The sequence below is a fragment of the Cebus imitator genome, unplaced genomic scaffold, assembly GCF_001604975.1.
Source record: "Cebus imitator isolate Cc_AM_T3 unplaced genomic scaffold, Cebus_imitator-1.0 Scaffold713, whole genome shotgun sequence".
In the NCBI taxonomy this organism is placed as follows: Eukaryota; Metazoa; Chordata; class Mammalia; order Primates; family Cebidae; genus Cebus; species Cebus imitator.
Genome location: NW_016108028.1, coordinates 265,175 through 290,108, shown reverse-complemented (window position 1 = coordinate 290,108; position 24,934 = coordinate 265,175). Strand labels below are relative to the sequence as shown.

The following is a 24,934-nucleotide window of genomic DNA, read 5'->3' as shown; positions in this document are numbered from 1 at the left end:
AGCAAGTTCAAAGGCACCCTCCTTTCTGGGACCCTCCTCTGATTACAGAGCTGCCTCCCAAATGCAGGACTCCTTTTTGGGTATCCCTGGAAAACCTCGTCACACCTTCTATGGAAGAACATCCCATAAAAACCTTCTTGGAAAATTCCACCTGTAAAAAGTGGACAAGGTTTAGTCAGTTCCAGCATTGCATTTTAACTTCTCCAGAGGCCACAGGAGGAAATATTTCTGGTTTTGGAAATAAGTATAGGCAACTGCCCATCCAGGATGTTTGGAAGAAGGCTGAACTCTGTGAATGATCATGGTATTTGGGACTGGGGTATGATAAGCAGGTCTCATGCTGCTTCTGGGATTGAATGTTATTGCATTCCAAGGACATGTTACTGGCTTATGGTGACCTCAGGTCAGAAATATTTAGAGTTCAGTCTATCCTAGGGAATCTGAGCAGGACGTTTCCCCATCACTGCAGGACTTCTGTAAAGTCTACTGCAAAACAAATCTCAGATCTTCATTATAAGTTTGTCTCTTAAAGTCCCTTTGGCAGAAACCGAGTTTTCAAAAAAAATTTTTTTTCAATCTACTTTAAATTGTACCAAGAGCCCTTGGGAAAAAAGAACTCCACCTGGTTAGAGCAGGCAGAGAGTGCACCTTACCATCTCATGGAGAATCACAGCTTCGGCTCTGGCCCCAGGGCTCTCCTGCAGGGTGCTGGATCCCACCTGGTCAGCCTCTTGTCCCTCTTCCACCACATTCTCTGGATTTGGCCTCTTCTCTAATTCACTTGAATGTTGAGAGCCCAAGGAGCTTTCTGGGGTTTTATTCTCCTCTAGGTGGGTGCCTAGCTCCTCGGACAGGCCTTTGCTGCATTCCACTGTCCAAGGTGCTTCAGGTACTGGCTTGGCATCTTCAAGAGCTGCCTTCTTAAGTACAGAAGCTGCAGTGAAGATAGGAGTTATCAGTTAAAGGAGACTTCACTTCAAGAGAAACTGTTCCCAACACAGTCACTGTCCTGTCTCCTGGCCCTGCTTCAGAAGGATGGAGGGAAATCCCCTAGCTCAGTGCTCCTTACATTTACTCTTTTCTCCTAGCAATGTCCTGGCCTCAGTTGCCAGAGTTACAGATTGTCAGAGAGGGAAGGGACCTCGAAGATCACCTAGTCCAGTGGTTCTCAAGCAGGGGCTATCTTGCTCCTACTTTTTTATTCTTTCAGTGGATATTTGGCAACGTCTGGAGACATTTTTTGTTTGTCACAACATTGGGGAGGGGTAAATGCAACTGGCATCTAGTGGATAGAAGCCAAGCATGTAGGGAGGAGATCCCATAAGCGCCGAGGCAGGAGCAAAAGACCTCAGCCTATTTCCATATAAATAATGAAGAAGAAAGTAACTAGAAATATAACCATATTAGTTATTATTCACAGGTTATCCTAATTCTTTTACTAATGCCTCTCAGGTCGGAAGTGTGAACCTGGGGTGACACTGTAAATGAATGACACTAAGGCAAGATGCTTTAAGCCCTCTGTCACACCCGTATAAGGGCTGCTGGAGGGCGCCTTGGCTGTGTGGCAGCGCCAGCGCTGGGAAAGTGCCCGCTGTTTAGCCAGCTAGGGAAGGACATGTCCAAAATGACTGAGACATCTCCTTCCTGGGGAAGTCTGGAAAAAACTCTGTTTCTCCAGACTCTTGTGGTAAGGCCCGACAGCTGTCAGGGACACCCGCAGCCATCCAGGGGCATAACTGTCTCTATGTGATGCTGTGCTTCAGCGGTCACATTCCATGTTTACTCTCATGTTCTGCTTCTCCACCTGGTTCCTTTCTTTTTTTTTTTTGAAAAGATAATCAGTAATAGTAATATAAATCTTAATGTTTTTGTTCTTTCTTGATAAATATGGAAAAAGTGCTGATGCATTATGCTCCTTACCTTACTTCAGGTGCCAGAAATTCCTGAGGCCCTGAATGACACGTGATGTACTTGACCCTATCACTGCCACACCCTACCTACCCTGCCCCCAGATTTGCAACTTAATAAAAGTGACAGCGTCTTGGCATTGGGGGCCACTGCTGGTCTCCGCGATTTGAGTAGCAGTGGACTTCTGGGCCCAAACTCTCTTTTCTTTATCTCTGTGTCTTGTGTCTTTTATTTCTACAATTTCTCATCTCCGCACCACCTGGGATGGGCTCACAGAATCCTGTAGGGCTGGACTCTATATCTGGCACCCAGTGTGGCAGTGGACCCTACACAAGGAATCTGCTAAATATCCTCCAGTGTATAGAACCTGTCCCACAACAAAGACTTATCCAGTCTAAAATGTCAGCAGTGCTGAAATTGAGAACCCATGCTCTAGTCTAGTCTCTCACTTCTCAAATAAATAGACTCTGAGTAGTCCATTAACATCACAAAACTCTATTATTCACATCTTGCTGCAAAGATGTCTTATGATTAACAGTTTCCTGTGTAACTCTTCCAAGGTGTTATCTCCTGTCAATTTGGATCTATCCAAAGTAATTAAGCTCTGCTCTTAAACGTCTATGATATCAGGAAGAGGCAGGCAGATCTCGTTTGGCCTCTATTGCTTTGCATGAAGGAAGGCCCTGTTTCATTGCATAAAGCTGTTTCCACACTGTGGATTAAAGACTAAGCAAGTACCCAGGACTGTGCTCAGCACATAGCAGGCCCTCAATAAAATTACCATTTACAGTGGTATTAAGGAACCTGGGTTTGACCAGGCACGGTACCTCACGCCTGTAATCCCAGCAGTTTGGGCGGCTGAAGTGGGCAGATCACCTGAGGTCAGGAGTTTGAGATCAGCCTGACCAACATGGAGAAACCCCACCTCTATTTTAAAAAAAAATACAAAATTACTGAGGTATGGTGGCACATGCCTGTAATCCCAGCTACTCAGGAGGCTGAGGCAGGAGAATCACTTGAACCCGGGAGGTGGTGGTTGCCATGAGCTGAGATCGTGCCATTGCACTCCAGCCTGGGCAACAAGAGTGAAACTCTGTCTCAAAAGAAAGAAAGAAAAAGAAAGAAAAGAAAGAAAGAAAGAAAGAAAGAGAAAGAAAGAAAGAAAGAAGAAAGAAAGAAAGAAAGAAAGAAAGAAAGAAAGAAAGAAAGAAAGAAAGAAAGAAAGGGAAAGAAAGAAAAAAAGAGAAAGAAAGAAGGAAGGAGGGAAGGAAGGAAGAGAGAGAGAGAGAAAGAAAGAAGAAAGAAGGAAAGAAAGAAGGAAAGAAAGAAGGAAAGGAAAGAAGGAAAGAGGAAAGAAAGAAGGAAAGAAAGAAAGAAGGAAAGAAAGGAAAGAAAGAAAGAAGGAAAGAAAGGTAAGAAAGGAAAGAAAGAAACAAACCTGGGTTCAAATGCTAATTTCTCAATGAATCTTGTAATCTTGGTACAAAGGCATCATAATACTTGCTTTTGGGCCGATGTAAGGATAAAGTAAACAATGGAGGCAAAACATATAGCATAGTGTCTGGCATATGGAACAAGCTCAGAAAAGTTTGTTGGTTAAGATTGGTTAAGACTAAACTACTCATTGCCATTGGATACACTGGTATCTTAACTCTGAGGTATCTCACCACAGGCCAGCCCAGCGACTCAGATCTAGTGACAGCATCCTGATGTCTGAACTAAAAATGCTTCAGAATTCACAACAGTGGATTTCCTTTTGCCCATCACTTTGTAGGCTTATTTCTTGAAATTCAATTTTATCTTTGAATATGTAAAATATTTACAGAATTCACAAGTTAAAAACGGTAGGTATCCATGGGGCAATTGGTTCCAGGACCTCCCCCCAATACAAAAATCCATGTGTGCTCAAGTCCCTGATATAAAATGGCATATGTAGTATTTAACCTATGCAAGGATAACAGACTGTCTCTTAAAGACCTACTGGGGTCCAGGGACCCACTCTTTTAGAGAGGATAACAAATCTCACAAAAGCCTTTGGAACCACTGTTTTCCTCAAAGCCTTTACTTTCTCTCCTATCCCTCATCCTGCTGCACCCACACCAGCCCATGACACCATCTTCCAGACAAGGTATGACTTGATGCCCCTGAGATTTGCTCATCTGTGCACCCATCCTGCAAGGAAAAGGACTAACATTTACTCACATCTTCTGTGAGTCAGTCCATGGACAGGTATTTTATGGACATTTTCCCATTCAGACCTCATTACAGCCTTTGGGATAGGAGCCTCCTCTGCTTTGCAGATGAGAAACAGGCTCCGAAATCTCTCACTGCCAAAATGGCAAAAAGCAGTAAAGCTAGCATCTGAATCAGCTCAGCTGGGTTCCAAAACCTGCATACATCCCACAACATGTAGCTGCCTCTAAGCCCAGAATGCCCTTTCTCATCTTTTCTGTATGGAGACACACTACCCATTTATGAAGGCTCAGTCCAAATGTCACCTCTTCTAAATCTTCCTGGAATCCTCCTGAGAGAACTGCCTCTCCTTCATGCCCTTGCCATCTGTTATGAACACCTCTTTCATGGTGCTTTGGGTATCTAAGCCCTCCCTAATTCCAAAAATCCTGAGGAGGCTCCTATGCTGCTTCCACAGGTAGACCCTGTGCTGAACTTCAGTGCAGAATTTCAATTTCCCTTCTTAGTTTGTGAGCTCACTGTGGGGAAGGGATCATGTCTTAACAATCTTTGTAACTCCACAGCCCATAGTGAACACGGGGGGAGTGTGGTACAGTGTAACAAGCATGGATTTTTTAAATGTCTGAATTAAAATCCTGGTTTTTCCACTTCCTTGGTATGAGTGATTGAGCAATAACCTATTCCTCTTTAAGGAAATGGGGATAATAGTGACTATTTATATCATAGGATAGAGGGGAGAAATGAGATAATATTTGCAGGACACTTAGGAGAGTGACTGACAAGCTAATGGGTGCTGAAAATGACTAGTATTAATTGAAAATAAATGTTCCTAAATCATAATAAACATTTGTTGGTTTGACTGTCAGCCATCCTTTCCTTCGGGGTTCTCAATACTTCCATTTTATGTGGCTCAGGTTTGCTTGTTGATCAAAGAACCCCTCCTCACTCCAGACACACCTAGAGATTCAAGTCTGGCCAATCTCAGAATTGGACAGGGTAACAGTGATTGGTTCAAGGCTGGGCATATGGCTCAGACAGGTCCAATCAGAATCCTTCCAGCATTTGATATAAGGAAATTGGGAAAGGGATGCTCTTTCTTGTTGCTATGTTTGCTAGCCATGCTGTTTGCAAATGTAAAGTAGAAACGAGGATGGGTGGATGGACAGAGAAGGAGACTGGAAGAATTGAATCCCCAATTCCAGCTCAGCAGCTCTGCATTCCATTTTGAGTTTTTCTCCTGCCTTCTCACTCTATAAGTGAATAAAATAACAGGTAACATTTATTATATGTAAACACTGTTCTGAGAGTTTCATATGTCTTAAATAATTTAATATTTACAACAAACTTATGGAAAAGGTATTATTAACATAATTATTCCCACTTTACAGATTAAGAAACTGAGGCACAGAGTGGTTACATTAACCTGCTGAAGATCACGCAGTGAAATGGCAGAGCCTGGATTTGTACCCAGTCTGGCTCTAGAGCCCACAAACTTAACCACCTCACCATATTGCTTTGCAAACTTGAAGCAAATTTAAGTGTGGTTTTTCTCCCCTGCAATGGAAAGAGACCCTCTCTCCCCTACTTTACCTGTAGCAGTCTCAGCTCCCAGTGGCTTCTCGTCTTCTGGCCAGCCTCCGCTCTCTGACCCATGAAAAGAAAACTCCTCTAGGCTGGAAAGAGACTGCAGCTCCTTCGGGGGTGTTCTGCACGGCGTGCTGTTGGTGCTGATGACGGCGGACACGCGGAGCGGCACGGACACCGCAAAGGGCTCGGAGATGTTCAGCGCCTTGCGCTGGTGACGCGGCGAGGGCTCCATCTGGAAGAGGCTGCTGGTAAAGACAGATTTGCTGGGGCTGTCGTTCGAAGTGTAGAACATACCCAGCATCTTTGGGGCTGTTTGCTCGCCCTCGGGATCCTCAACAGGCCGGAAAACCTTCAGCTGTTCTGGTGGGGGCCGGGTCTGAGCGCCCTGAAGATGGCCGCGATCGGTGCTCACATCGAAGCCACCCTCAGCCCCCGGAGGCATCCCCTCCTGGCCCCATTCGCCCTCCTGATTGCTGAGGTCACATGAGCTGCCGGTGCCAGTGGAGTGCATTTTTGTTGCTGGTATGAAAAATCCACCGGTGGTAACTGTTCCATTGAAATTTCCCTTGGCTTCTTTTCCTAGTAAAAAGGAACAAGCGCATGGTCAGCAGCCTGGGCACATATGCAATGGCAGGCCTTCCAGTTAGGGCAGGCACATCACATTTGAATACTAGAGAGGCACAGCATTCTAACAGGGGCATAACCGTCCAGAAAAAGGTAACATCTGGATGACAAAAGAGAAAGCACTTCCTCATATGCACAGAATTTTAGCATGATGCTCTTGTAGGACCATTTGCTGTCATACCATACAGATCACTTTTAAAATTTGCAGGTAGAGCAGTTTTCAAAGAAAGATTGCTGCTAAAGTTGCTCAACAGAGCCATCATCTACCAGGCACTCAATGTAGATCATGAAAAAAAAAAAAAGGGACAGATGAGAGGCAGTAAGATGATGTTTGCTCAAAATGAAGACGACAAAAAGGAGTAATAAGCATAATCTTGTCTTATTTTAGAACCTTAAAAACTTATTGTTTTAAGTTTTCTCTGGCAGATGGACCCAGACAGGGGGTTTTGATTTCCCAGCAAGGACACAAATGCTGTTATCAACTAGACCTTTCCCACCTTTTATCAGGCTTCTTCCTGTTGATTCAGAGGATGAGAAACTAGAAATGTAAATTAACTAAATATTAGAAGGCACAATTGTGAGGAGTGAGTTTTTTTTTTTCCCTGAAATGAATTCTGGCTCTGTTGCCCAGGCTGGAGTGCAGTGGCATGATCTCCACTCAATGCAACCCCCACCTCCCAGGTTCAAGTGATTCTCTTGCCTCAGCCTCCCAAGCAGCTGGGAATACAGGCACCTGCCACCACGCCTGGCTAATTTTTGTATGTTTGGTAGACAGGGGTTTCACCATGTTGGCCAGGCTGGTCTCGAACTCCTGACCTCAGGTGATCCATCCACCTTGGCCTCCCAAAGTGCTGGGATTACAGGCGTGTGCTACTGCGCCCAGCCCAAGTTCTTGACTGACTTAGAAATGAAAGCAAAGAAGAGAAAGTCTATGTGGGAAGTAAATAAGCTTGGAGATGATATGTGAGTTGCCAGGGATCTAGAAAATAATTTCTAACTTGGTACTAAGCCCTATACTGGGCACCTTACATAACTCTATGCTTAAAATTCTTATGACCACTCTGTAAGGAAGTGTAATGATCTCCTTTAATACACAAGGACACAAGAGACTCAGCAGTCAGATGATCTGTCCAATACTCATATGTCACGTATATAATGACCTATATTTTGAAATATTAACTCCTGCAAAACTGGGTAAGAACTGCCCAAGAAGTTTCCAAACCAAATCAAATGAATGAATATAAAAGTAAGAAAATGCTGAAAGCATCAAATTAACTTAAGAAGATCTCACTGAGTATTATACAGGTTTAGAATTATTGTTATTATTAATTGTTATTTTTTGAGACAGGCTGAAGAGCAGTGGTGCAATCTGGGCTCACTGTACCCTCTGCCTCCTGGGTTCAAGCAATTCTTGTGCCTCAGCCTCTGCCTTCAGAGTTCAAGCCATTTTTGTGCCTCGGCCTCCTGAGTAGCTAGGATTATAGGCATGTATCACCACACCTGGCTAATTTCTTGTATTTTTTTTTGTAGAGACAGGGTTTACCCATGTTGGCCAGGCTGGTCCCAAACTTCTGGCCTCAAGTGATCCACCTGCCTCACCCTCCCAAAGGGCTGGGATTATAGGTGTGAGCCACCACGCCTGGCCAAGGTTTAGAATTATTTTTAAAATGTTGTTCTAAAGATTTCCTGTATTGTTTTGGTTTGACCCATTTTTGAAAGAGAAAATTATCTTGTATTATAGGGACTGGGGTCATGGGATAAGTATAGAGGAGTTTTAACAGTCTGTTGCCAGACAAGTCCTTTGCCTGGTAACTTGTAATGGTGCTCGTTGGTTACTTAACAGAAAAAAAAGGAAGAGATACAGGCAAGTCAGTCCTGAAGGATAGATCTATGAGAACAAATGTTATGTGTTATTTTGGTGATGAGTATTACGTCATGTGCAACTGCACACACATCTGTTCCAACAAAGGATACTGTGGTTTGCACAGGGCTGATACATAGCTGGTGCCTAATTAATGTTTAGTGATATAGAATGAATGAATGAATGAATACATAATAAACCTACCAATTCAAAATCATGACTTGACACAAAAACTAGGAGGCGAATGCATATGGAAACAGCCAAATTCAAGACACATGGGCCTCTAGGGATAAAACCATAGGGCATAAATCAATGCTTGGCTCTTTTCTTCTGCACAAAGGGGAAGCCTCTTCTGTCTTGACCTTTTACCTGGTTCAGGTTTGAATGAAAAGTAGCCAGGGACTCCAGTTGTGTCTAGAGGAAGGCTAGGCAGAAGATGGCTGTTTAGGCCTAGCCATGGAGTAAGGTAGGGGAGGTTATGGGGCTATGTGAACCCCTTGAGTTTGGGAAGGGTCAGGGTGGGATTTAGAACTAGATAATTGTGTGTAATCATGACTACAGAGAAGTAGGCATGGCAGTTTGTAAAGGCAAGTGAGCTCCAGCCTCCTAATTGTAATCTCCAACTCAGAAACTACTTGTAAAAATCTTACCTTCCACAGGCACTGAACACAGTGAGTCCATGCTTTTAGCTGGTCGGATAGTAGCCTTTTCCACTAAAGACAAAAGAAAAAATATCCTTGATGAATGCGTACTGAGAGAGAGCATTTGGAAAAATAGGACAGTCTGTAAGTACACAAGACAAAATTCTTTAGGAAAGTTTTTCAAGTATAATTGATCTCCTTTGAAACATTCCTCTTCCCCACCCTAGATGCTCCTACTTTCTTAATGGGATAGATCTAATAAAATCAGGGCATTTATAAAGTTTTATTATTATGTAATAATAAAGGTAAATTGAAATTTTGTGAAAAAGCTTATAGCAAATGAGTCTTGAACCCAATTTTATTGTACAAAAAGTATTCAAAGATGAATCCAGGGGTAGAATGCATGGGGCTCCAGGCAACTCTTTGTATTCAGCAGGCCAGAGAGCAGAGAGCTGAGACTATATCTTGGTTCCTGCAAATTTGGTACAGCAGGTGAGAGGGCCCAAGGGAACTGGAGTTAGGTTTCTGCCAGGTGCAGCTCTGTTCCTTGAGGCCTGCAGCCTGGGTGCTACCCAGTGATCTCACCCACTAGCCTCAACCTGGAACAGATCCCGACAAAACCTTTTTTGTACACCTACTCTGTGACTGGGTGTGCACCATGTATCTTTGTACGCCACCTTAGCAGATTTTTGGAAGAGTGTGGTTTAAATGACCAAAAACTTATTCGAGGCATAGCATTAAATAGATGCATTCACAAATGCCGTCTCTTTTCAGGGAACACAACTGGCTGAAGAGTAGTTCCTTCTAGGTCGAGCTTGCCAGGAGGGGAAGCAGGAGGCCCAGGACTAGTGGCCCCTAAGGTAACTCTGAATTCAGAAACATCTGGGTTTGAATTTCAGCTCTGCCACTTTTGGGCTGTGTGACCCCAGACAAGCAGCTACACTGTTTTTTTTTTTTTTTTTAGACAGGGTCTCATTCTGTTGCCCGGGCTGCAGTGTGGTAGAGTGATCATAAGCTCACTGCAGCCTCAACCTCCTGTGCTCCAGCAATCTTCCTGCCCTGGCCTCTGGAGTAGCTAGGACTACAGGAACTCACCAACAAATCCGGCTAATTAAAAAAAAATTTTTTTTAGAAACAGGGTCTCACTATATTGCCCAGACTGGTCTCAAACTCCTAGACTCAAGCAGTCCTCCTGCCTTGGCCTCCCAAAGTGACAGCTAAACTTTTCTAAACTCTAGTTTTGTCATGTATAAAATGAGAAAAAATAAGAGCTGTTGTGAGGATTAAATGGGTAATGACTATAAAGTAATTAGACTGTACTAATCTGCAATAGAGTAAGTACTCATTAAAAAGTAACAATTGTTTATTGTTGTTGTTGCTGCTCTTCAGGATGGATCAGGGCTCAGCAACAAAGGGGAAGACAGGAGAAGGTTCTAGGAGAAACAGTTAGAGTTGGCCTTAACCAAAATTGAGCCGTAACTCAAGCCTGCTTTTGTCTTTCATTTAAAGATCGCCTGTTCTTCCTCCTTGATCCAAACCCGCTCCTGCAGGGAGGTTCTGAACTAGTCCCTTTTGGTCTCCCATCTTGGGGCTTCTCTCTTTCTGGGGCCCGCTGTGGGATGCCCAGCCATCGCCACACAAATCCTTGGCACAGGCAGAGAACACCTTTCACCCCCTCACTTCCAATGTGCCCCAGAATTCTTATCCTTTGAAGATCTGCTCTTTCCACAAACCTATAAATTGTTTTACTGTCCTAAAACTACCTGGTCAGCATCACTTTGTATATTCTAGGACATGCATTGCGTTTATTTTCCAGGAGCTATATTTCTAGTATTTCTCTGGTTTCCACGTGTCGACCTTGACAGGCAGTGACCAGGCGCCCCGACTGTCTCACATAGGCCAGGCAGCAGCTCTGTCTGTAGGTCCATCAGTGTCCACCTTTGGTGTTGAAGCCTCTTTCTCATGATGTACTTCCTTGTGGCCTTGCTGAGCACAGCAGCACATCAGAGCTGTGGCTTGGGGGACAGTCCCCAAGCATTCCCTGGCCCCCTTTCTGGATAGTAACTAAGAGCTCAAGCCCCTGTGGCTTATGACTATATTTAGATTACATTTTTCTGTCTGGGACTTTGGCCTGGCCTTACAGAGGCACAGCCCCAGTTTTCTGGCAGCCTTTGTGTTCCCAAGTCCCCTTTCTTAGCTGCATTACTCAAAGGTGAGCCTGGACCTGCTATAGCCATATGGCTTTGAGATTTCTCTGCTCATAGTTCATTTTGGAGGATGCCCTGAACTCTTCTTTCTCTTTAATAATGTACAAAAAGCTTAAATTGAATCAATTAAAATATCCATATCTGGGAGGCTCTAATATTTATGCATCTTAGTCAATAGTTCATTTTTTCTATATTTTATTTCTTATCTCTGTTTCATGTTCTAGATATGGTTAAACTCCCCTTCACCTGCTCCTCCCTACCCCCAAAAATCCCAATACTATTCATGGTGAATTAATTTTTTATTTATTTTATTTTTAAATTTTTAAAATTGTACTTTAGGTTCTGGGGTACATGTGCAGATCATGCAGGATTATTGCATAGGCACGCACATGGCAATGTGGTTTGTTGCCTCCATCCCCCTGTCACCTACATCTGGCATTTCTCCCCATGTTATCCCTCCCAACCTCACCACCCCCCCATTGTCCCTCCCTTGCCCCCCCAACAGTGTGTGATGCTCCCCTCCCTGTGTCCATGTGTTCTCATTGTTCAACACCTGCCTATGAGTGAGAATATGCGATATTTGATTTTCTGTTCTTGTGTCAATTTGCTGAGAATGATGGTTTCCAGATTAATCCATGTCCCTACAAAGGACACAAACTCATCATTTTTTATGGCTGCATAGTATTCCATGGTGTATATGGGCCACATTTTCCTTGTCCAGTCTATCGTCAATGGGCATTTGGGTTGGTTCCAGGTCTTTGCTATCGTAAATAGTGCTGCTATGAACATACGTGTGAATGTGTCTTTATAATAGAATGATTTAAAATCCTTTGGGTATACACCCAATAATGGGATTGCTGGGTCAAATGAAATTTCTATTTCTAGGTCCTTGAGGAAGAGCCACACTGTCTTCCACAATGGTTGAACTAGTTTACACTCCTACCAACAGTGTAAAAGTGTTCCTACTTCTCCACATCCTCTCCAGTGTCTACTTTCTCCAGATTTTTTAATGATTGCTATTGTAACTGGTGTGGTATCTCAATGTGGTTTTGATTTGCATTTCTCTAATAATGCATTTCTCTAATAATCAGTGATGATGAGCATTTTTTCATGTTCGTTGGCCTCACATATGTCTTCTTTTGAAAAATGTCCATATCCTTTGCCCGCTTTTGGATGGGTTTGTTGTTTTTTTCTTATAAATCTGTTTTAGTTCTTTGTAGATTCTGGATATTAGCCCTTTGTCAGATGGGTAGATTGCAAAAAGTTTTTCCCATTCTGTTGGTTGCCAGTTCACTCTAATGATTGTTTCTTTTGCTGTACAGAAGCTCTGGAGTTTAATTAGGTCCAATTTGTCTACTTTGGCTTTTGTTGCCAATGCTTTTGGTGTTTTGGTCACGAAGTCCTAAGTATCTTTAGTTATGAGATTTTAAAGCATATTATTTACGTATGATAATTTACTGGCTCCCCTTTTCACATGCATATTTCAACAGCAAGCTCATGTGCCACTTACAGAGGCCACACTGGTGGATTACATTTGTTACAGGCTTCAGTGGCCTAACTTTAATCATAGATTCCACTAAAGTTATGACCATAAAGCCTATTTATCTTTATTTTCTAGAGTTGCCAGCAATATTCTTCTAATAAAAAGAAACCACTTCAGTCAATAGTTAAAGCCACAGGGAGCCACTTATATTGACACTGACAGTTCTTGAATTTCACTCTCACATCAGTTAGTGAAGATCTGATTAGTTTGTTCATAAGATCATAAGCCAGTGACTTTCAACCCTTGCTGCATATCAGAATCACCTGGGGAGCTTTCAGAAAATTACCAATACTCAGACTTCACCACAGACCTCCTGAGGAAAAATTGCTGTGGTGTGATCACCCTGTGGGCGATTCTGAGGTCCAGCTGTGTGAGAAACCCTGGCCAGGGACACCTTGCATGTTCTGTGAGTTTACCACCATTTGATCCAGTGTTTGGGACTTGTTCTTTTTGAAAACCTCACAGGAGTAGAAATCTTCTTAAATCAAGATCAAAGGAAACCACTTATTTCCTTTTTGTTCTTTTGTTTTGTTTTATTGTTTTTTGACTTTTCGTTATTGGTGAACCTCTTTCATGGCTATACCACTGATTCTGCAACTGAAATTCTCTCTGACATGCTTAAGCAAATCTCTTTTTATAGATTAAGAGTTTCTGGTTAGGTACTCTTCTCCCCAGTTTCTCCCTTAAGAATCCTATTTTCTGATTTGTATCTGTCTTGCCATACTTGTGGCAATCTGTCCTCTTAATTCAGGCTATCTTTCCATTTTATGCAAGCTGAGTTTTGCCATGAATTGATTATGGATGCATACCCAGAATCCATTTCCCTTCTGTCCTTTGCACAGAGCTCTTGCACTTCTTGGGTGTGAGTGCTATTCCTCATGCCAGGGGTTGGCTCAGGAACCCAGGCCGCAGCCACTCAGCATAAGGCACATCCTTGACAACAGGGACTGAACTGTGTGGCTCAGTGAAGGATACAGAGACAAGGGGAATTTTGATGGAGCCTTCTGGAAAGAAGGGTCCCTGCTCTTAGGAACAAGCTACCAGAAATATTCTTTCTCCCTCTGGGCCTAGTGGAATAGTCGGTGGAAAAGCCTGGAACTACTACAGCCACTTTGCCACAGCAAAGGAAGCCAGTGTGGGAGTGAAGCTGATCCAAAGGGGAGGGCACAGCTGGGGAAAACACGGAGAAATGGAGACAGAGCCCCTGAATTAAACCATCCCTGGAGCCTTCCCTGTATTTGGGTGTTCAACTGCGGAAGCCAGTGAATCCCCTCATTGCATAAGTTGATTGAATTGATTTGTCATTATTTACAGCCTAAATCGTTGAAACTGCTCTACTGTGACACCACTCCTTACTCTAACAGGCAAGCATAAGATTTCTAACATCTGAACTTTCTGATTCTTGGCATGTAATTAGATTATCACCAGGTTTGAGGAAAGACCTTAAAAATATTCTCACAGTTTTCCTATAGGAATTAATGTTTCCCCCACATCTCTATTAAACATTTCAACATTTAGAAACCTACCACCTAGTTTTGATAATTATTGACCTTTTGACATATATTTGCATTATCTATTTTTGTACTGACATTTATCTACCTACCTATAATTTGCTGACTTATTTGAAAGTATCAATAAGATACTTTCTGCTTCATCCTTAAATATATTAATTTTAGCATATGTCTCCTAAGAACCATTAGCACACTATGAAAATTTGTGATTTAATAGCCAATCTATATCCACATTTTCCCTCTTTGTTCCCCAAATTATCTTTTGTAGCTTTTTTTGTTTTTGTTTTCTAGAGCTGGGGTTTCACCGTGTTCCTCAGCCTGGTCTTGAACTCCTGGGCTCAAGTGATCTGCCCACCTCAGCCTCCCAAAGTTTTGGGATTATAGGCATATGCCATTGTGCTCCATCACCGCTCTCTCTCTCTCTCTCTTTCTCTCTCTCTCTCTCTTTAACCAGGATCCAAACAAAGTTTGTTCACTGCATTTGTACATTTATATTTTACACCTTGGTTTCATAACTATTGCCTCAATTTTAATCATACTTTCAATCTATAACACTAAAGATCATTATGAAAATTTTTCTTGGGCTTCTCTTTTCTGACATCATATTCATCTGCACTGGTTAAATTACCCATTATATACGGCTCCCTCAGTTCCTTCCTGTATCAATTTCTATTCACTACTCAGAAATAAGTCCCATGGGGCAGCATCCTACTTTAAAAATCATGATGCTAGGGGAAAAGGGACAGATCTTTACAGCAGAATTCTAATTAATAGAAAATCATCATCTAGCAAACACCATAGGAATAACTGTTACATCCAAGAACCATTAAGGGATCCAAAAACTCATAACAAAGAGCACTTTAACCAAGGGATCACAGTTCTCCTCACATGCAATAAGACATTGACATCATGTACCACATTGAGTCAGGCACAGCATCACTTCTGTAGGATTTCTGCAAAAATTCCTAACCTCAGCCTAGCCATGAGAAAACACTGGACAAACTCTCCTTGAGGTAAGTTCAACTAAATAAATGGCCAATACTCTTCCAAATTATCATGGTCAAAAAGACAAAGGAATTGTCCTAGATTGGCAGAGGTTAAGGAGACATGACAACCAAATGCAATATGGGATCCTGGATTGGATCCTAGACAAGTAAAAGAACAGTAGTGGGACAGCTGGCCAAATATGAATAAGATCTGCAAATGTGTTAGTAGTATTGTATCAATATTAATTTTTGGCTTTGATAACTATATTATAGTTACACGAGATGTTAACATTGGGAGAAGATGCACGGAAGGTATACAGGTTCTCTGTGTACTAGTTTTGCCTTTTTTTTTTTGATAAGTCTAAAACATTTTTTAAAAAAGACTCCTCTTCCCCTAGTTAATTTATAAGTTTCTCTTTCAGAGCTAGTGTGCTTGATATGATCAAACCAAAGACTTAATAAGCAGAGCTAGGAAACTAATACTTGTATCATAAAACAATTGCTGTTGATTCTTACCCGAGAGCCTCTGTCCTCTCACAAATACACTCCCATTTCTACTCAGCTTTGATTTGGAGTCCGATCCAGAACGTCCCAGGTTAAATATTGACTTCCACTTCTTTGATTTACTGGAGAGCTTTCGCCTAAGAAAAACAAGACATAAGGGGTTAGTTTGTTAACTAGTCATTTCAAGGGGGCTTTTAAATAGAGAGCAAATATTCCAATTATGTCCTTAGTTATGAATGGCTCTGATATTTCAGGAAATTTCCCGCTAAAATCCAAGGTAAGCTGGATTCTCACCCTGTCTAGAGATGGTTAGTGGCCTTGCTTGGTTAGGTGACCAAGCAAGAATTTCATGAGTCACAGGAAACTGTATTTCCCAGGGCAAGAGGTAAAAGTGTATTACTAAAGGCAGAGGTAGGGCCAAAAAGAGGCAAGGATAGGTGGAAATCTCAGAGGTCACAAGCAAAGACACAATTCTGGGAATTCTGATAAGAACTTTTGTTCTGTAATTTCAAAGACACCATTCATTCATTTCATTCATTTATTCATTTGTAGAGATGGGGGTCTCACTAGCTTGCCCAGGCTGGTCTTGAACACTTGGCCTCAAGCCATCTTCTTGCTTCAGCCTCCCAAGTGCTGGGATTACAGGACTGAGCCACCGTGCATGGCCAGTTTTTATACAGGAGTAAGCACTAAATACCATATGGACCTTGGTCCTGTTAGGATCCTGCACTGTAGCCACACTGCTGGGATATCCACAGGCAAAGAGAGGGCTAGGGAAGACGTTTCATGGACTGAAAGGGTTGGAAGAGAAAGCCGACCTGGAAAAGAGTCTAGCCTGGTGAGGCTGAGGAGAGTAGCAGCCTGCTGGGTGTGGTCAATTATTACTGCAGAGAAATGCAGAGGGTAGTTGGTGTGTCTCTGGCTTAGCCTCACACCAGGCTGCTTTGGTGAGATGGGGAAAGGGGAGCACTAAAGACCATATGGCTGGGTGGAGAGAGTCTGGCACCCCAGTGGTCACCATGGAGGCCTTGTCCTGCTGTGGCTCTGCCTAGCCATTGGAATGTATAAAGCTTCAGGATGAAAACCTGCAACTTGTGGGTCCCACAAAGGACCTATTCTCTGCAAGGCCCTCATGGAACGTCCAGATCTCAAGCCCACTGTCATTTTTTGTTGTTGTTGTTGTTTTTGAAACAGGGTCTTGCTCTGTTACCCAGGCTGGAGTGCAATGGTGCAAACAACGCTCACTGTAGTCTTGACCTCCTGGGCTCAAGCAACCCTCCTGCCTCGGCCTCTCAAGTAGCTGGGACTATAGGCACATGCCACCACACCCAGCTAATATTTTTATTTTTTGTAAAGGCTGGGTCTTACTATTTTGCCCAGGCTGGTCTCGAATTCCTGGGCTCACACGATGCTCCCACCTTAGCCTCCCAAAGTGTTGGGATTACAGGTGTGAGTTACAGTACCTGGCCCCAGGATGCTTTTATGATCCTTCTGAGATAGCTTTGCAGTGTGTGGTGGTTTTCTTTGTACTTGGCCTGGATCTTGTCAAGTTTTTATCCTTGGGTAGTATTTTATAGGGTGGCATACCTTTGGGTATGGTGCACTCCAGGTGTGGTTGAAAGCACCGAGAAAATGCATTTGATGGTCTTTCCAAGGTATTCTTCTTCCTGATCCCTGGAGGATCAGGAGGAAATTAGACTTATTTTCCAGGGATTTAGGGAAAAAAGCAGTGGGCCTCAGTCTCAAGAAAACACAGTCCACACTTTCCAGGACACAGATGGGTTTCTCAACAGATGAGTTCCAGATGTGCCACTCCTATAGCATGCAGTGTGACTGGCATCTCCTAGTAGTGCAAGGTGGCAGCCTGTATAAGAGGTGTCTGTTTTCATACCTCTTTTCACTGACCAAACAGTGGGGATGACACCTTCAACGGAAAGGTTGCCTTTCAGCCCCTCCACCTACAATCTGCCTAGAATTTAGGACTCCTGTTCAATCCCTGCTTCTTTCTACCATGGGGTGTGAGTGAGTGGGTGGGTAAAGACCCGGGTGGCAACAGAGGAAGTGACAGGGAAAAATGAGGAAAGAAAATATTCTATCAATAAAAACAATGCTTGATTTGTTTTAGAGATGAGGGAGGGCTCTGACAGGCTCTACAAGGAGGCCAGGTTTGCATGTCCCCAAGTGCTGCTTACCCAGAGCAATCAGCCTAGAGTGACACTATTTGTCAAGGTATCCTCCATCAGAACACTCAACCCTATGCTTTTTGTATCATCATGTGGGGAATGGAGGGTCAGGGGAGGGGATCACATTTTTGTTTTTAGTAAACTTCCTTTTGTAAACACCAAGCCTGATTTGTCGACACTAAAAAGTCAGGAATTTCCATCGTGACTCGTGATGTGACTACTATAACACTATCCCAACAGGATTCCTGATCAAAGGGAGATTGGGGGCCTTGTTAACTTTGGGGCAGTGCATGTATAAAGGCATCAACCGCTGGTGAGAGGGAGTTGTAGAGATAGCTCCCTTCTCTTCTGGAATGTTTCCTTAAACTCCTACCCAGACATTACCTCCAACCCACACTGCCATCTTGGTCCTGAGATTGTTATATACCTCTCTTCCTCTTTTCTGTTCAACCACACATCTAGAATTTCAAATAGTGCCACTTACTTATTGTCTGGTAATTCAAGGACGGTGTGGAAGAGGGTGCCCATGGGAGGGACAATCTCAGGCAGGCTGTTCTCCCTCCTTTCTTTGCGAGCAGGATGGTTAGTGGCCAGGCTGCGGGCCTGAGCTTCCTCCAGGCTCACCAGCTTCATGGGCAGGGAGAGGGCTGGCAAGGTCAGGCTTTTCATGATGGGCCGGTTTTCTGTAAAGGCAAGGGAAGACTTCAGTCTTGGAGGAGGCCTACCCACCACATCCATCCAGACTCCCCATCCAGAGTCCCTCCATTCCTGATCCCATGACAGGGGCTGAGTGCCACCCTGCCTTCTCTTGGGCATGGTGGGGCCTAGAGCTGAGGTCCCAGGAAACTGATGATGCTCTTGGCCAGACCTGCCAGAGGACAAACAGGGGCTATAGGAGGTAGCTGTGACTACCATACTTTTTAGAGAGGGACCACTCATTCATTCATTCATGCCTATGACAAACATTTATTGAACACATACTGTGAGCCAGAGTGACAACAATGAGTCCTTACTCCTGAAAACTCTGCTTAGTGCTTTGGCGAGATGGGAGTGTCTGTCCAGCCACAGATGTAGCATAACTCTTCCAGAGTAGGGCAGGAGGCTGCCTCTCCTTCCCGCAGCTGGAGAGCACATGCTCTAAGGCCATTTCAAGTTAGAACCTCTACTTTCCCCAGATCACCCAGGCTTATATCCCTGCCACAGGAAGTATTTTACAGCCTATACTATTCACTGTGGTTTTTTTACTCACTACTCAGCTGTCTTCTAGTGTATGTAACTGATCCTTTCCTATTCTACGGCATTTGTTTTTAGGAATGGAAGTGATGATGACAATCACTGATATACAGGATTATCTATATTCTCCAAGTCAGTGGCTCTCACCTTGAGGTGATTTTGTGCACCACTCCCCTCCCTACCCAGGGACATCTGGCAATGTCTGGAGATAGTTTTGATGGTCATCAATGTGTGTGGGAGTGTTACTGATATCTAGTGGGCAGAGGCCAGGGATGCTGTTAAACGTCCTGCAATGCACAGAGCAGTGCCTCACAATTTAGAATTATCCAGCACTAAAGAAAAACAAACAAACAAACGAACAAAAAAAGAAGTATCCAGCACTAAATATCAATAGTGCTGAGGCTGTGCAACTGATTTAAGTTAAAAAATAGTCTAAGTTTGCATCTATTTAGTTTTTGGTGACCTTGTCAGTTTTCTGTGACTTCTAAAGTAGTAAACAGAGTCAAGGATAACTTAGACCAACTGAAATCACTTTTGGTGGAGAACTCACTGTATTTTCAGAAAGCAGATTGATGGCACTATTTCTCTTTGCAGAGCATGACCCTCTGTGGGTGGGAAGAAGTAAAACCATTGAAAAAGGGCCTCATGGAAAATGGAGACAACTGTTATGTGATAGTGGGGTGTTTCTGGGGAGGATTAGGATGGTCTTCATTCAGTAGGACTACTATTAAATATAGCCTGGGATCCTGAAAACTTCTCAGTAAAGCTTCTGACTTTCACACAGTCTTTTTATTCAATCCAAAGAGGGTTAATAATATTTAAATTTGGTCAGGTGTGGTGGCTTACACCTGTAATCCTAGCACTTTGGGAGGCTGAGGCGGGCAGATCATGAGGTCAGGAGTTCGAGACCAGCCTGACCAACATAGTGAAACCCCCATCTCTACTAGAAATACAAAAATTAACTGGGTGTGGTGGTGGGTGCCTATAATCCCAGCTACTCAGGAGGCTGAGGCAGGGAAATCTCTTGAACCAGGGAGGCAGAGGTTGCAGTGAGCCGAGATCATGCCAGTGCACTCTAGCCTGGGTGACAGAGTGAGACTCTGACTCAAAAAAAAAAAAAAAAAAAAAAATTAAATTTAATCTACTTTGAATATTTTGTCAAAGACTCTCACAGATTCTAGATTATTTCTGATTATGTATTTGCTTAAAAATACATAAAAATAAATATGTACATTAACTCACTCTTGGAGCAATTGCAACAAGGGGAAGAACATAAGCTGCAGGGTCAGAAGACCAAGGTTAGTGCCCACCTCCCCCCTCAGTTCCATGCTCCTAGGACAAAGGCCTGCTCATCATCTCTGCTTAGGTGTTTTGTGTTTTTTTGTTGTTGTTGTTGTTAGTTAAGTTTTTGTTTTTTGTTTTTTATTTTGAAACAGAGTTTCGCTGTGTCACCTAGGCTGGACTGCAGTGGTGCAATTTTGGCTCACTGCAACCTCTGACTCCTGGGTTCAAGCGATTCTCCTGCCTCAGCCTCCCGAGTAGCTAGGATTACAGGTACAGCCACCACACACAGCTAATTTTTTGTATTTTTAAAAAAATAGTGATGAGGTTTTACCATGTTGGCCAGACTGGTCTCAAACCCCTGACCTCAAGTGATTTGTCTGCCTCAGCTTCCCAAAGTGTTGGAATTATAGGCATGAGCCACTGTGCCTGACCTCTATTTAGGCATCTCTAACTTTACATTTCCTAACAGACCTTGCAATCTGTGCTCCTCTGCTCTACTCTGGTACCTCCTCTCACCTCCATGTCAATAGGAGGCACCATGGACCATCCAGTGCCTAAGCTAAAGTCTGGACTTATTAATTTTTATTTATTCCTTTCCTTAATGCATCTCTCCCTCCATATACAGCCTATAAGCAAAGCCTGTAATTCTACCTCCAAAATACATCTGGAGCTCAGCCACTTTCCTCCTTCCCACTGCTGTGATGCCAGTACAGGCTGCCATGATTTCCCATCTGCTTTTGCCATAGTTTCTTAACTAGTCTCCCTGCTTCCAGCCTCTCAGCGTCTCCTCCACACAGCACTGGCCTGCCCAAAACCCTCCAACGCTTTCCCAAGGCACTGAGAACAAACCCACCTCATAGCATGACCTAAAAGGATTTTTTATCTGCTTCCCCTTTCCTGTTTGCCCACTGGCCCAGTAGTCTACAAAAATATAAACATTTTAAAATGTATACTCCCTTTATATATATCTGTAAATTATACATATATACCATTGTATTTGTGTCATGTGTAATAGCAAATATATATAAAATAATAGAAATTATAAAGTATTAAGACAAAAATAAATGGAAAAAAGAAATTGGAACAGTTTCTCCCAACACCCATATCTCATTGCTTTAGTCTTTGGTACCCACCAGTGTGGGGCACCCCACTTTGAAGGTCACATTGGTTCCAGCCACACTGGCCAATGTTCTGCAACACTTCCAGCTTTCTGCCTCAGAGCTTTTACATCCTCTGTTCTCTGTCTTTGGAACATTTGCTCATAGATGCTCAGATGCCTGGCTCCCCATCTCAGTTCAAAGATCACTTCTTTGGAAACTATGATCGCTTTGTCCCAAAATTATACCCCCAAGTCACTTCAAATAAAAGCACTGGATTCAGTGCCTTCTGCTATGCTGTGAACATTTGTATTCCCCCAAAATTCATACGTTAAAATAGAATACTCAAAGCAATAGAATTAAGAGGTGAGGCTTTTGATGAATAGGTCATGAGGGTGGAGCACTAATGAATGGGATTAGTGATCTTATAAAAAAGGCCCAAGGGAGCTTGTTTCACCTTTCCCCATGTGAGGACGCAGTGAGAAGGTGCTAACTATGAGTAATGGGCCCTCACCACATGCTGGATCTACTGGCATCTGGATCTTGAACTTCCCAGTCTCCAGAAGTGTGAGAAATAAGTTGATTGCTTATAAGCTAACCAGTTCATGGAATTTTTTTATAGCAGCCCAAACAGACTAAGACAACTTCTAAAATATTTTCAGTTTGAAGCAGTACTCTGTCCAAATCTAAAATTCCAGAGAATAGGGCTTATTCCATTTTGTGTAAATATTAAGTATGGCACTTTACCAAAGTCAGTAAGAATTTATAATAAGAACGTTTAAATGAAATATATGTGAATAATAAGCACTGGAGGCAATCAAGAGTTAAAGGCTAAAGAGCAAACTGGATTTTAATGTGCAGGACAAAAAGATGGCTAAGGCAATAGCCATAAAGAGAAAAGGCATTTTCAGGTTGGAATTAGGAACAACCTTAACATTAATAGTCATGGATGAGATTTGCTGTCCAGAAGAACATTTCCCAAAAGCCCTAGTTCTCCACAATGATTTATTTAATCTATTGTCCTTTTATTTTCCTCATAGAGGCAGAGTAGAGTTAAGGAAAGAGCACAGGCTAAAAGATTTGGGTTCAGCAGTCCACATGCAGCAAGTTACTCGCTAGGTGGCTCTGGGAAGTTACTAAGTTGTTCTGGTTCCCTAGTTCTTCATGTATTAAATAAGATTGATAACTTCATGATGTTTGCTGTAATAAATCAATGAAATGCTGCATGCGGAATACCTACAACAGTGCCTGCTGTAGAGTAAGTCCCCAATAAATTTTTTGTGGGCTCAAAAGGGTGAATGAATAAATGCATACATATTACTTCTCTTCTACTTGCAAAAAGGTTTCATATAGTTTAAAAGAAAAAAATCTATAAGTGGAGAGTTGAAATAAGAAAGGCCAGCTACTCCTACATATATAACAAAGAGAATTGAAAACATATGTTCAAACTTGTATGTGACTGTTCACAGCAGCATTATACATAACCACAAAAAGTAGAAACAACACAAACTAAGGAATGGATAAAAATGTGGTGCATCTATACAATAGAACATTATTCAGCCCATAAGAAGGAATTAAGTACCGACATATACAACAACATGAACAAACCTTGAAAGCATATGCTAAGCAAACAAACAAAATCAAAACAAAACAAAAAGCAAACAGTTGGCCAGGTGCATGGCTCACACTTGTAATCCTAGCACTTTGGGAGGCCAAGGCAGGCAGATCACTTGAAGTGAGGAGTTTGAGACCAGCCTGGCCAACATGGCCAATCTCTTCTCTACTATAAATGGAAAAGAAAAAAAAAATTAGCCAAGTGTGCTGGTGTAAACCTGTAATCCCAGCTACTCAGGAGGCTGAGGCAGGAGAATGGCTTGAACTTGGGAGGCAGACGTTGCAGTGAGCCGGGATCACGCCACTGCACTCCAGCCTGGGCAACAGAGTGAGACTCTGTCCAAAAAAAAAGTCACAAAACACCATATATTGCATGATTCCATTTATATGAAATGTGCAGAATAGGCAAATCGATACAAACAGAAAGTAGGCTAGTGGTTGCCAGGGCCTCTGGGGAGGGGAATATGCAGAGTGATTGCTTAATGAGTATGGGGTTTGTTATGGTTTAAATGTGTCCCCCAGAGTTCACGTGCTGGAAACTTGATCCCCAATGCAACACTGTTGTGAGGTGGGACCTTTATGAGGTGATTAGGTCATGAGGGATCTGCCCTTCTAAATGGATTAATGTCATTATTGCAGGAATGGGTTCATTATTGTAGTAGTGGGTTTGTTATAAAAGCAAGTTCAGCCCCCTCTCTCACATTCTCTTGACTTTCCATCTTCCACCATAGGAGGATGCAGCAAGAGGATAAGGCCTTCACCAGATGCTAGCCCCTTGATTCTGGACTTCCCAGCCTCTGGAACCATGAGAAATGAATTCCTTTTCATTGCAAATTACCCAGTCTATGGTATTCTGTTATAGCAGCACAAAACAGATCAAGACAGGTTTCTTTTTGGACTGATGAAATTATTTTGGTATTAGACACTGATAATGGTTGTATAATTCTGTGAATATACTAAAAATGGCTGAATTTTACACATTAACATGGCTAAAATAATGAATTTAATGTTGTGTAAATTTTATCTCAATAAAAATAATTTTTAAATGGTCATAAACTACATAGAGGACAGGGTAGGGATCAAAATTTGATACTAATTGCAACAGATGATTCTGATAACTGGTTCTTCCAAAATACTGGATGAACTGGAAGGGAGTTCTTTGATCAGCTAAAAAGTATTTTGCAGATATGGTTATTATACACCAGTGATTCTCCAGGTGTGGACCTGAAAATCAGCATCAGCATCACCTGGAAACTTGTTAGAAATGCAAATTATCAGCCACACTCCAAACATATTAAACTAGAAATTCTGGGGATGAGGTCCAGAAACCTTGGTTTAACAAGCTCATCAGGTAACTCTGATTTACACTCTGATGTTGGAAAAATCACTCTCCTACACCAGGCTTCCTGGTCCGCTGGATTTTTGGGTTTTACCAACTAGGTTCACAGGAGTTGAATTCACTCCTAGGGCTCATTATGTTCATCATAAGATACCCACAAACACACTCATTTTTGTATGCCTACTGCCTGGTGCAGTGCAGAACAAAGTCAGCACTCAGGAAATTCTTGAGAAGAGAATGCATTCTAAATATACACGTGAGTATGAACACGCCGCCTCTTAACTTGTTCCTCTAAGACTTGAAGGTGAAAGTATAAAGGTCTTGTGAAATATACTGAAAATAAAGATGAAATCTAATTGTCAAGGAGAAGAATGCCAGCAGTGCCTCTTTTAGAGAATAACTCAGAGTTTAAGAACTCACTAAAACTAGTAGAACATTATTCCAGTTCTATTTCGCCATACCACATTCACAGGATAGGCCATGTATGTAACTGATTAGAAACATGCTAAAGCCACATGCAAATACACTATTGCTTCACTTCACACATACAAATGTACATATGCATGGTCCTGAGATACTGAAACACAGTAGTAAGCATACACACAGCCAACGCTCAGGG

At 42.6% G+C, this 24,934-nt stretch overlaps 1 protein-coding gene across 1 annotated transcript in view; it reads right to left on the bottom strand.

The window, feature by feature from the left end:
• ARHGAP31 (Rho GTPase activating protein 31) overlaps positions 1–24,934 on the bottom strand; it is a 114,268-nt gene that overhangs the window by 5,487 nt on the left and 83,847 nt on the right. Inside the window, exons 7-11 of the mRNA XM_017518912.2 lie at positions 18,233–18,431; positions 15,578–15,702; positions 8,824–8,886; positions 5,692–6,267; positions 654–934 (exon numbers count right to left, since the gene is read on the bottom strand). Of these exons, the coding sequence (XP_017374401.1) occupies positions 654–934; positions 5,692–6,267; positions 8,824–8,886; positions 15,578–15,702; positions 18,233–18,431 (1,244 nt within the window). The remainder of the gene's footprint in view (positions 1–653; positions 935–5,691; positions 6,268–8,823; positions 8,887–15,577; positions 15,703–18,232; positions 18,432–24,934) is intronic.